We start from the raw sequence: 14,738 nt of genomic DNA on the forward strand, positions 1-14,738 counted from the left end.
TTTAAATAAATGTTCAATATACCATAATATACATAACTTTAGTCTAAAATTGATTGAACACATTAATGAATGTAAAAGTTAAATTTTTAATTTAAAATATTTAATTAAATTATTAACAAAGTTGTTATAGAAAATATAAATGAGGGCTGTATTATTATTATTATTATTTTATATATACATATATATATTATTATACATTATACATTATATATATTATATATATATATATATATATATATATATATATAATATATATATATATATATATATATAATGAATCACAGTTATTTTTTGAAGACCAAATTTAAAACCAAAATATATTTAATTAACTGAGTAATTTATAATAATTTAATTATAACTTGGAATATATTATTAAAATGATGAGATTATTATTTTTTAGCTAAAAAGTTTATCAAACTTTGTGATGAAATTATCGTAAACCAATAATTTAAGACTTATTTAAAAAAATTAAGTATCAACTCTAATATATTCCAATTTATGATAGCTTTTCTCGAAGATGATTTATCACTTTATTTTGCTAAACCCAGATCATACGTTGATAAACAAGTTTGACGTACGTAAAGTTTGAAGTATATAAATTATAAAAGTACTACTAAATTAGTTACTAGTTATTAGAAAAATGTAACTGAGTTAAATTTTAGTTACACATATGATGTAAAGTAGAATAAAGTAGTGGTGTAAATCAATTGTAAAGTGGAATTGAATCAAATTGAATCGAATCTCTTTAACAAATCGAATCCGAATTAAATGTTCCTGGATTTACATACTAATTTAAATGTAATAAAGTATTTTCAATGTTGCAGATTTTTTTTTAATAAACGAGAAAATTAATCTCAAAAATTTTAGAAAATAGTTGAAGAAAATGATGTGCTAAATAAAAATATGTGATATTAGACAATAAATATAAGAATATTATATCGAAAAGTGAGCTGAATATTTACACAAATTACAATATTACTATCGAAATAGTAGTGCTTTAGTGCACTTTAGTAGATAAATATAATGGAGCAATTTCAAATTTTATTGTTCTAAATTCTATAAAATCATGATGCAAATCTATGAAATGTTGAAACAAATTTGCGAAAACAATTGTCTATCTTGTACGTAAATTTTTGAATGGTTTATAATATTTATTGTTAGATACAATAAAATAGTTTTGGAAACCAAGAAACAAGGATTGGGTCAGGTACGAGAATTAGCTCGCGTTAATTAGAATTAGTCGCGCAAAAGAGACAAGTAAAGTAATGAAAATAGGTAATAGAAATAGATTCGAAATTAAATGATTGATAATGCGAAATGCTAGAATTATTCGAATTCGAACCTTTCAGATTCGATTCAAATTTGAACTTAAAGATAAAGTTAAGTTACAGTTAGGAAAAAAAGTAACCTGAACTATAATTTCATTACAAATAACGACGAGTTACAATATTTCTCACAACAGTCTTGAGTAACAGTATTACTTAGGCGGTGATCTAACACGCGAAAATTCCGCTGTACTTATTCAAGTTCACTGCATTGAACGCGGGTTGTTGAACGCCTATGCTCGCGCTGTATAGCCGCTGTATAGCGGTACGCAATCGCATTTGCTCAAGTCTGGCAAGTACAATGAACCAAACGGCGCGGCGGACGTAGTCTCGACAATAAACATAGGTGCCTCGGCTTCCGTGAGTTCGATGTGAGAGACAACTCTATATGCACAGGTCTATATCTTATCAGCAAACGCAACTCGGCTATCAACTTGCCGCGTTCGATATTACACGTATCGGACTTATGTATGACGCTTGCTTTGTTCGTTGGGGAGAATATCGATTACCGACAGGAAAAGTCTCAGGCATATACACACGAAGCTCGACGGCGTGAATTGAATTTTGCAATTTTACTGCCAGTCACGAAGTCGCTCGATAATCCAATGATATATATAATGCATATTAATGTATGTTGACGAACGTAGCGCACAAAAAAAGTCCATGTTACAGTTTGTTTTCGCAACAAATTGAGTTGAGTAAAAAACAAAGTGAGGAAGAAAACAATATCAACTATAAAACGATATAAATGTGAAAAAGTATTTGGTAACGAGTATACGAGTATGTGTACGCGAAAGTATATGAGAGATTAATTATATATTTGAGATTGATTGCTTATTGATTATTCAAAGCCTATTCGTAACGTTCGCGAGCCTTTACGGATGGTAATGCCGTACGTATAGCGAACAGCGCTTATCGCATTTGTACCAGATGCAATGCAAATAAGCTTTCCACCTCAATTTTCATCGTCGCGACAATCGGCGAGAACGCGTCGCCGACGCAATGGTGAGTACCGCTATTATACCGGTAACGACCGACCCGAGGATCTGGATATTACGCAGCAATTGGTCTTACTTGGCGCCAGGACAAGTTCGCATTCGGCATTCGGCATTCGGCATTCGGCATTCAGCGCCGACCGATGTTGGCCGGCCGACCCAGCGCACAGTGTGCCTCCTCTCGGAAATTCCGAAATTTTGCAAACGCGTCGAGAGCGCCGAAAACGCCAAACTTTTTTTTCCGGCGCGCGATGGATAGCGCGATAACAGGTGGCACGAATAAAGGCGCGAGGATGCCACGAAGGTAAATATAAACGCGCTTGTGCTGCGAGCTTAATCTTCCGCATCCGTGGGAAATGACACGAGCAACGTGTCACGCGCGACTTGCCCAATGCACTGTTATTTTTTATTATATTTCTTATTTATATTATATTAATTACAAGCACAAATAAACGTTGGAAATTGTAGCTTAATATTTCAGATAGTTGTTACAATGTAAAATTTTTTATTGATAACAAATTAATTTATTGTATATATTATATATTATATATATATATATATATATATATATATATATATATGCCTATTTTACAAGCAAAAGGTACAATTTAGGCAACCTAAACCTCTATGTAATCTAAATCGTACCTATGGCTCTGCTAAATCGTATCGTCTTTGAAAGTATCGAATTTACGAATTATTTTAATTCGTAAAAATATGAGGAATCATTAACTATAAATCGAATATTTAATAATTCATGAATAACAATATAAAGGTAAAAATGTAGAAATTAAACTGGCTTAAATTTATTTTTGCAAATAATTTTTTTTATTTATATTAATTATTCATTTTACTATTATCACTTATCTGAATTTAATTCAAGCATTTTTTACGAGAACAAAACTCACTTTAGAAATTTTCACTTTTAAATTTTAATTCAGTTTACTAAGAGAAGGAGCTTGATATTTTTAAACATTATTTCTTTAAAGTAAGTAAATCTAACTCTTTGTAATATTAATATATTTACTGGAATTAAGAAAATTTTCTTCTCGGACTAATTAATGTAAGCTTGATTAAATTTTTTTTTATTTGAATCACATTCAGTTTTATATTAATATCGTTTATTATAAAAGAAACGTTTAGTGATACATCTAGAGAAAAGTTATGTTTAAATTGATGAAATCATATCTTTAACTTTGTTTCTTTTGAGTTGAAATAAAAATATTTGAATATATTTAAAAATAAAAATTTATTTTATTTCCAGAAATGATATTTTTAAGTAAAAACATATATTATTTGTTGAAATTTTTTATTTAATTTAAACAAATAATTTTTTAATTCAAAGAAAATACTGTCAAAAGTGCAAGAAATAATTTAGTTGGTTTGGTTTTAGAAATATATTTCTTTTATTTAAGAAAAAATTTGCACAACCAAACTATTTCTTTAAATTCTAAAAAAGGAACAATTAAAAATTTCTTCAAAGAAACTTTTTCGTATAACAATGCACAAATTTTGATTCAAATCTTTTTGACTCGAAGAAACTTTTCTCTTGATTTACGTACACTAAGAAAAAAGTTTTATTTCTATTAAAAGTATTGATTACTATTAAATTTACTTAATTTAAATAAGCAATGTTCGAAGTACAAAACTTTTTCTCTTAGTTATAATAAATTGAAGTATTAAAATTAAAAAATGACTTTTTGTTAAAAAATTTATTTGAATAAAATTTTGATTTAATACATTATAATATAATACCTGTTGAAATTTAATAAACGAGTTTTTAAAATATTGAATCCGGATCTTTTCCGGTACGCTCAAGCGTAATAATGCTGCAAAATGTTTTAACAGTTTAGCAATCATCTTGAGCATTTTACATAATTATTTTGAGGTACTAACGACATCGTTTTCAAATTTATCTCCTAGTAGCGATGCTCTGCCGCAAGACTGCTGCAAATCTTGCAGTAAATCTTGACAAATTCTGCCAGCAGAACCTTATGATCTGTTTCCTCATTTTGCTCGAGTTTTACAAAAGATTCTGCAAGGCAGATTCTTGCGAGAAACTTATGCACGTATCTGCTGCAAGAATTGCAACATTCTATTTACAGATTATAGTTACGGGAAGAATCTGTTTCGAGATAGCTCAATTTTTGCTCGTAGTTCATGTGCAGTAACTCTTGCAACAGACTGTTGACAGACTGCCAGCAGGGCCGTATTGACAATAATCTTTTGCACATATAACTCAATTCTGCTGCAATTAACTATAAGCAGACTCTGTTCTGTAGAAAATTCTACTAGGGTGTGTAATAAAATTTTTAGATAATTTAATAAAACTTTCTTTTTTAAGTGTCGTTAGCAAAACAAGACATAGGGTATTAAATTTTTATCTATATTATTCATTTTTCATTTATTTCATATTTTTGTCACTAAATGTTCTTATATTAAGTACAAGTATTGTAAAATTGAAGAGGTACTATTTAGGAGACCGATTCGCATTTGGCAACTTTCTTCTAGCGAGCCGCCAAATAGCGCAATAAGTTGTACCTTTTTTTTTTATTTTGAAGAACAAGACAATTCGCAATAAAATTTAATTTCGTTGTATTTTCCGATATTAACAACAAAATATAAAATTTTACATATTAAGCCAATATATTAATTATGCGCGAATGTATAGGCGCGTTCGTACTCGCGAGATTGTGTGAAATAATCATCAGCAGCAGGAGCATTGCAACCTTAACTGGCTGCAGTTTATTTATAAAACGTTCTTGAAGCCGAGTACACGAGCGAAATATTTTCGTTTTATCTCGACATCCTAAATATATTCCGCAAATCCTGAAGATACTGTGCGCCATGCAAGATTTCTCCAAGTTATTTTTACCGATCGGCTCATTTGACGCGTGCTTGCCATCGATCAAATGAATATTCAAGCACGTTTGTTAAAATTACTGATTTGCAAATCGATCATTTATACAGAGTGATGAGTGCAATGTAGCACATACTGTGAAGTCAGAGCCGATTATTCGACCGACTTTTCGTTATACGTATGCATGGTGATTTCTTTAGAAATTGAGTGTAAAAAATTTGAAAGGATATTTTTTCGCATATTTTATGAGGAAAAGAAAACATCTTAAAGTGCTTTCTTTTAGTAAAAAATAAAATCTGTAAATAGCTTTATTTTTAATTCGGGAACAAATCATGGTGTTACGGAAAAAAAAAAAAAATCGAAATGGTAAGCAATATAGTCTCTAAAAAGAAAATTAAAGTATCTGAACGATAAAAGATATACAACGGTAGCTTTTAAAAAAACTTGCCTGGGAAAAAAGTTTATATATAATCGTATATAATTATTGTATATAAAATATATATATATATATATATATATATATATATATATATAATTTGGTCATTTATATATAGTCATACATCAAATCATATATAATTATATATGATCATATGCACTCGTATATGAATATATATAACATTACAGAGAAACACAAGATAGTTTTTATAGTTTTAATTAATCTTCTGAAAAAAAATAATAGTGTGCTATTCTTTAATTTCCAAAACTCTATATGATTAAGTAAAATGGTTCTTAATATCACATGAAAGCACACCAAATATTTTTACACTTAGAAATCATTGTGTATAAAATTAAATTTATGAAAAGTATATACTTTGCTAAATGTGATAATATACTTTGTCAAATATAGCATGAAAATCCCGAATAGAAGAACAATTGTAATGAAAAGATTCGGTATATAGATGGCATAAAAGATAATTGAGTTGTATCACTTATTCTGATAAAAACAATTAAAATGTTTGTGAAACGTTGTTTAAAACTTTGAGAAAATAATATAGCAGGGCATATTGGTTGGTGCAACACATTTTTTGTTTCTACATTTTTCATATTTCGGGGATTGTCATTCTGGCAAAAAGTAATTGTACGTTATGCATGTTTTCCCCTTGTGTCATTCGCAGATGAATATCCTGTGGACTTGTTTTCGGGAAATCTCGTCGGGAAACAAAAACGAGTATAATAGGCTTTGGGTTTAAACCGCGTATTCATTCGGATAAACTTCCGTTTAAGTGGATATGCAAATAAAATTCTGGTTTCATTCGTTGCGCGCACCGCGCACGCATCGCTTGCTTTGTATTAGCTATCGTTTGATCGTATAATTACGAGTCTCTGCTTGATTATGTACAGCTGATACCACACTCGATACTCGCCAATCTCATTAGATTCAATTTATTCGCATCGACTGTATCATTATCTCGAAATCGTTTGTCGATAAATCATTTCTTTAATAGAATTCTCCATATCATTTAAAAAGTCAATTGTTTTTACTGATCTATATTAAGATATTTGTAAAAATAAATGATTAAACTTTTTCGCGCTGTTAAGTCGACATGTATTTTTCGTTCAAGTTGTTGGATTTTTTAAGGGCGGGGTGGGGACCTATTTAACGTCCCTTCTTTAGATCTCTCCGTATGAACGTTTGGCGTTTTATCGGGAAAAGAAGTTTCGCTGCTGGAAGAATGAGGTGCTTGTAAACTTGATGCATGTTGAACTTGTAACATAACAACTGTGAGGTCGAGTATTCCGGCAAATTCCAACGTCGTTGTCGTCATCATGCAATATGGTAGTTTTCATGCTTGCACTCCGTATCCGGTTCACGAACGGAGGTCGAATGAATCATCGCGGAAAAGCGGCGCGTTGCTTTATTTTCGTTACGAAAGAGAGTAGCGCGCCGCGCGCTGCCACTGACAGATACGATAACGACGACGCGTGACGGCGCGGCGTAAGGAGCAACGCTCGTGGCACTGGGTCGCCTGCATTTGTGTCAAGATCAACTAACTTTGTTCGCCTGTGTGACAGCAGCATCGCTGCGACGGGCGCGGCATGGACGCCAAACGTTAATGCAGCTCTAGTGTGTCTCATATGCGTCAGTTAAAAATACCTAGTGCGCCGTTGCTCGCAGCATTCTCGTTTCTTTTCTCCCGAATAAATTCGTGAATCAAAGCCAAACATTTGGCCCGGCAAACCAATACCAATAGACACCAGACACTAGATATCAAGAACCGTATTAAATAATTTGCAATTCTTTATTTTGTAAGTAATTTGTTTTCATCAAGCAATAGGGTCGAATAAATCAGCATAGAGTGTAAATAAGGATGTAAATAATTCATTCACTTAAAAAAGTCAAATTAATACACAGACTTAACTAGTGCATAAATATTACAGAGAGAAATGGTCTGGTATAAACAAAAGAATCGAGATATCGAATAAATTGATAAAATTAAGTATCACACACACAGGAAAATGTAAGATTAAAAAGAAGTTAATTTTGTGCTCAAGGCTGACTAATGAAGTCAAGTATAAACGTACCTTATCAATTTTATTTTCTTAAGTGAATAAATTGTGCATTTACACTCTTAATATGCACGTTTACTTGATTCTCGCTCGTTTTCAATAAATTCGATTTTGTTTTAATATCGCCAACGTTGCACAAACAGTAAGTTCCGTTATTTGGAAAGTGTTTTGCAATCAGATAAATGTGAAAGATGCAATTTATTAATCGTAATTTTCCATCGTTTCTACAGCGCCGACGTGTAAAGAATTATTACAAATTATATCGGTCGGAGGAAAAAGCCACTAACACTGGCAGAGAGGCATCGGGGAGCTCTTTATTTTTTCGAAATTAAATATTGCCCTCTGTATTAATATTAATGAAAACATAATTTGTTTTAAAATTTTATTTTTAACTGTCGTTTAAAAAATATTATTTAAATGTGAAGTGGTATGAAGAGTATTGGTAATTTTTCTCTGCAATTAACGTCAAATATACAATGGTAAAGTGTCAAAGGTAAAACGTGGTGATATCAAAGATTTGTAACTTAAATTGTAGTTAATAAAAAATTAAATCCCTATAATTTAAAACGACTCTTCAATTTAAGTTGCGGTGGATTACCGTCTTATACAGAAGACTTCTGATTTAATTAGAAATATTATTTCCTCTTACGTGACATAAAATGGAATGTCACACGCGTGTCGTACGGCTTCAACATTTTCGCTCGTCCCTTGAGGAAAATTTTCATTACAAGGCTGTAAAAATGCATAAGGCCATTTATAATTCTCAAGGGCTTTTCATATCTCTGAAAATAAAGCCGATACGAGAGATTTATTTCGTTTCTCTCACAATCTTCTTAAAAATGAAAACGCATCGTCATTTTATGTCACGCGAGAGTATCCATTTTGGATGGTAAGATTGGCTATCTCGGTCCATTCAACGTGCGTTTTCAGCACACTATTTATAAAACTTTTTATTCTCCATTTCACCGCCCGAACTACTTTCATTAAGGAGACCATCTTTTACCGAGACAATCTGCGTGTGAAAGCAGAAAAAAAAAGGGAAGAAAAATGCCCATCAAGGCGCGTTACAATGGAGAATATATAACTGGCAGTGTCATTGTCTCAGGCAATGATTAACGTGTCTCGGTTACATTGTCCATTCAGATATATGCCTTCGAATAAAATGACATCGCTATTCAACGTGCATCGACAAAGAGAAATGTTTATCCATTGAAAAAAAGAAACGCGTAAGCCTTTATTTTCTCAATAAAAATGAGAAAATAAATAATTCGCCACTGGAAACACAAGTTACAACAACCTTATTTTTCAGAACTTTCCTCAACGATATTACGATATTACGATATAGTGTGAGAGCTCAGTCGACATTTAATGACCCGTTAAAGCGCTATCATGAACGAAGAAACGCTTGCGTTAATTGGTTTCTTGCGTGACAATGGCAGATGTCAAGGCACATACGTCATTTGTGTGATTACGCCTACTAAGGATAAACAACCTTTCGGCTTTGTTACGGAGAAATTTGCGATATAGCGATTCGTTCTTTAAGGATAGGTATTACGGGTCACATCTCAAAATGTTATAAACAATTAAAAATTTCAAGTTTTTTTAATAGATTGTTCTATTCTATATTATTTCAGTATGTGTGTAAAATTTAAGCATAATTATCTCACTGATTTAAAAGTTACTGAATTTTTTATTTGGTCTTAATTTTTATGTAAAATCGCATTTTGTAATATCTATTTGCAAATTTTATGACAAAGTAGCACATTATGAATTAAATCAAAATGTAGAATGCATACTAATTAAACTCTAATAAAGTATTTGTTCAAAAGTTCATTTGAATTCACTTATTCCTTTAAAAGTTATTTATCAAAAATTACAACGAAATTGCGAAAAGAGTCATTTTCGCTGCCTACGCAATTACAAACTAAATTTTCATTATTTTTCTCCTTTGCAGTTGATTCACAGCCAAAATTTAGATATTCTCTATAATTCGTCGTTAATTATTAAAAAAAAAAATAATAAATAAATAAACCTAAGCCTACTGTTTTTTAATTATTATATGCAATATAACTTTTAGTTAATATCGCAGAATCAAAATATCCTTAAAGACATTATTGTAACGCAACGCATGTATCCTCATAAGCTACCTCCGTGTGCATCACGAGCTATCGTCTAGAATTAATTAACGATGTTAATCTAGCACGTCGTGTTTCACTTCTTTGCAAACCGGAAATATCTCGTGATTTGCAAAACAAAATTGCATTAACAATTACCTGAGATTATACATGCGAATATTTTCACATTGTCAAATACAACTTGCGTTTTATGAATTAGTCTGTCGTATTATTTCGAAAATTCTCTGCGACGTTGTATCACATTATTACTCCTATTACAACATTGCAATAACATAGTAATATTGCAAATCTTGCATATTGCAATACAATGTTTCAAAAACTTGTTAAAATATAGTTATGCAGTACGTTTTTAATAATGTTGCAACAATATTTTAAACATATTGTAAAAATAAACTGTTAAGATTTTATATGTATATAAATATTTCTATACACGTGCACATTTTTCGATTCATGAGACTTACGAGCATTTTTATACAATTAAATGTCTTGTATTCCATTTAACCATGAATGATTAATCACGTGAAGCTATTTTTTGAAACTAATGATAACAATTTCTCCAAGTATATGTATATAAATTGAAAGAAATTTTTCGAATCAAAGTACAATTAATTTCATAATTTTATATTTACAATAAAGTTTTAATGTTAAATTGATTCTAAGATATTCTAAAAATTATTTAAATTACAAATAATCTGTGGAACATACATACAAATGCTAAACCTAAAGAAAACCATTATAAACAAATATTAAATTTTCAATCGTGCTGTTAATAATGTATTAACATGTAGTACATATTTTAATACATATAATAGTACATATGTAATATGTACTATAACAATAATACATTATTACTGGCGCATTGTAAATTTATTTATATAATTATTTTCTTAATTCTTTTACCCGTACATAGCCCATAAATTGTTCGTTTAAATTAAAAACTCTGTTATCGTAATATTTCTAAAAGTAGTAGGATACTGTTTCTGCAACCTTGTCTGCAACATTGAGCAACGTTTTTTCCAATGTTTCTGTAATCTTTCCGCTCCATATAGGTATTATCTTCTTCTAAATATTATTCAATAACTGATTTTTAATATATGAAATCTTTTGCATATTTTGCACCGATGTTTGGTGTGCGAAAGCTTTAGTGCTCGGTGTTACGTTCCATATTCGCCGCGGAATTCGAGACTATCGATACCTCAGGCTTTCATTACGGATATGGATCAAGAGGCGGCATGCTAGCGTTAGAAATACCGATGTTTACGTCGTTGACTTGCTAACGATGGTAGATTCGTTATTCAGATCGATAGCGTAATCCAACGCATGTCGGTGAAAATATCGAAAAGTCTTCTAAAATGCAGTGAAGTATAAGTCAAAAGAAATTACTTCAAAGTAACGCGTTACAAATACGAGTCACCGTTTCTTTTATTATTATTATTATTATTATTTTTTTTTATAATAATAACGACTTGGCAATGATATAATAATTTTGTATAATGATAATGGTAAGACCATAGTTGAAATAGTCACTTTTGACAAATAACTCGTATGCCAGTATGCAAGTATCCAAAACGCATGATGGTAATGAGTTATCAGAAATGACTATTCCAATTATAAGTCTTGCTATTACCGTTATAACACCATTATTAAATTATAAAAAAGTAAGTAACGTAATTATATAATTATAAAACAGTAACGATAAGAAATGTAGTTAGTACACCATGTAGAAAAGAATTTCTTTATAAAAAATATTGCCATCATAATCTCACATTCTTCCCAAAATATTCCCGAGCTTTTCTGAAGCATCCTCGAGAGTTCCGCAACTGGAGTGCGAGCTTATATTAAGGCGATCTCGGGCAAAATGCATTACAACTCCACAGACTTACGAGAATTTTCAGAACGTCTTTTCAACCTCGAAAACCATCTTAAGTCTTAATGCGATCTCGAAGGTCTCGAGAGTTTTGAGAATATTTAGAACACTTTGAGTTTCTTCTCAAGAGTCTTGAGTGCTCGTAATCGAAAGCCTATGGGAACATAATGGCAGAGAAGCTTCGGTCTTCTTGGCTCATAAGATTGGAGAAACAGGGAATTAAAACTTGCAAACATTAAAAAAAAAAAAAAAGTCTTCGAGCGATACGCGAGTTGATAGTTTGAAATTGCGCCGTGGCTACAAATTAATCCGATACGAAAGAGAATAAACTCTTTTTTTTCTCAATTTAAAATATGAGGCGTCGGGAGGAAAAGTTTTATAAAATGATACGACGACGAAAAGGCAATTAGCTCGACGCTAAAAGCTTCTAATATGCTTCGAAAGGTCTCGTGAGAGCGTTCAGCTTTATCGAATTATGCGCGTTCTTTACCAAGTGTCGATTGCACAGTCGTTAAGTGGAGCCTTCAAGGTTCCGTGGCCTGAATGCATAAAATTTATTTTGATTTAATGGAAAATGCATTTACGATACTAATGCAGAAACTCGTGGAATTTCAGCGCGCAATAATGTCCCGTATTTACACAGATAATACATTTCGTTTAATTGCGATGGAATATTCATTTTGTTTTGTAGCTTTAATGCATTCATGACAATCACAGCTGAAAGAGTAAATATGAATCCAACGTGTCGATATGAAAAATATATAAAGCACATGTAATCGATACCGCGTCTCGGCGCTGTGTCGATAATTCATTACAGTTATTTAGTGCAGGTGTCATGTCTCAAATCGAATTTAGGTTTTTACTTTCGAACTGCCTGTAAAGTAACGTTGCAAATGGAATTGTACCAATTATATTTTTCTAATTCAGATTCAGCTCACGCTCTCTATAAATTTTCTTGTTTATGATTCGTTCGTATAGTGCACGAATGCGTTCAAGTCGCACATTGTGTGGCAGGCAGAAAAAAAAGAAAAAAAGAAAAAAAAGGTAAGAAGAAAGAGCAATCACGAAAATTGGAACGTGTCTCCTCAGATACCCGTGAGACGTCTCTTTTAATCGTTAGTATTATCTGGGATTAATCTGGGGAAGACCAAGAAGTCAGGCCGAAGTAATTCGTTAAGGAGAACGGGATCGTGTTGTCTCACCGAAGGAGATGAGGCCGCTGTTCAGCATAGACAACTTGATCTGACTGGGAATAGAGGCGAGACTCTGTCCGGGATTCAGCTGACGCTTTCTGGGCGGTTTCTCCGGTGCTCGGGGCGCGCTTCTGCTCCTGTGGTGATGATGATGCTTCCTGTGCGAGTGGGAATGCGAATGGGAACCGGCGGCAGTCGAGGCAGCGCCTGTACGATCAGAACCGACGCTGCTCAGACCGAGAACACCGCCACCGGTCGACTGCGTTCGTAGGGACGACATGCTCTGCAAAATCAAACGAGGAAAGATAAAATTAATGAAGATATAAATAAGATATAGACTCTATAAAATTGTGTAAAGTGTTTAAAACATTTCTACAAGTAAGTTGCCTGTAAACTATGTAGAAAAAGTGTCATTTATTTTTAGTAAATCGCTCCTACTTTATTTATATCGGAAAATTTCTTTACGCGAGTTCTCTTTTTTAAATGCTATAAATAAATCAAATATACCATGTATGAAAGAATTTTATGAAAAATTACATCTATTGTAGTGGGAAATTTTGAAACTTACTATAATTGTAGTTGTGAATTTCCACATATTTATAAAAATTTGCAATATACAAGAGTAAAAATAATTTTTTCATTTGTAGTTGAGCAGATTGCGAAAGTAACTTTACAATATGTATGGAATGACATAATAATTATAGAAATGATAACGTAACAATACTTTTTACAATTGTATTATACATTCACATGTTGTTTAGCATACACTTTGCAGACAGTAGAATGACTACTGTGCTTGTACACAGTGATGCTAGGCGAGAATTTTTGTGCATACATAGTGAATGAGCTAATCGTACTATATATTTTACAGCGGTACATGCAGGACTGAGTAAAAAGTATTTTAGATACAAAATATGAAATATTTGTAATTAGTATTTGAATTATAAAATTTAAAATAGTGGCAATTTTTCGATTTGAAATACAAAATGCAAGCTTGTATTTTATATTTTATAATTCAAATATTAATTACAAATATTTTATATTTTGCATTTGAAATACTTTTTGCCCATCCCTGGATAATACATGAAATATTACTGTTGTATCACGTAATATTAAAAAATGAATAATTATCTTAAAAATATTTTATCATAAAGTACGTAATTTTCTATATAAAATAGAATATATTTATACAATAAAAACAGATCTATTTACCTTTTGCAAAATTACACAATTTTTGTAAAATTATATTATTATTTTTTTAATTTTTTTTTTTTTTTTACTTATAAAATTAATATCAAATAATTTTTATGTTTATTATTTGTGTAAATTTATCGAAGTTTTTTACTATATCTTTAAGAAGATATGATCGATACAGATCTCAGCAAAAAGTAACTTTATATTATTGAAAATACAATTGCTGAAATTTTAGCCGGCATTTGCATTCCTCATCATGAGATCGCTATTAGATATAACTATGTAAAATTAATTTAATAAAATCTTTTTGACAGTCTTTAAAGATTTTATATACTATTTATACATAGTTTTAATTTTACCGTTACAAATGTTGGATATGACTGTACTAGTACATTTAACCTGCGACGTTTCAGTGCTTATCGCATGTCATATATTTCAGTGCTTATCTACACCTGGAACAGCTTACGTTTTAATTAATATCTTTGTATAATTTTTCAGGGTTGGAAACGTTATTTTATAAAAGTAACACGTTACTATCATTTGTTAATTTTGAATTAATTTTAAAAATAAGGCGTTAGTATTATCTTAGAAAATGACGATTTGTTACCTTATTCATTGCTTTTTTTGCTATTTGACTAATTTAATATGAGATCTGTAATGGTTT

General features: G+C 31.1%; 1 protein-coding gene across 1 annotated transcript in view; it reads right to left on the reverse strand.

The window, feature by feature from the left end:
• Positions 1-14,738, reverse strand: part of LOC105204456 (receptor-type tyrosine-protein phosphatase kappa) — a 115,203-nt gene that overhangs the window by 75,412 nt on the left and 25,053 nt on the right. Inside the window, exon 2 of the mRNA XM_026138145.2 lies at positions 12,890-13,163. Coding sequence (XP_025993930.1) covers positions 12,890-13,163 — 274 coding nt within the window. The remainder of the gene's footprint in view (positions 1-12,889; positions 13,164-14,738) is intronic.

Source organism: Solenopsis invicta, chromosome 6, assembly GCF_016802725.1.
Source record: "Solenopsis invicta isolate M01_SB chromosome 6, UNIL_Sinv_3.0, whole genome shotgun sequence".
In the NCBI taxonomy this organism is placed as follows: Eukaryota; Metazoa; Arthropoda; class Insecta; order Hymenoptera; family Formicidae; genus Solenopsis; species Solenopsis invicta.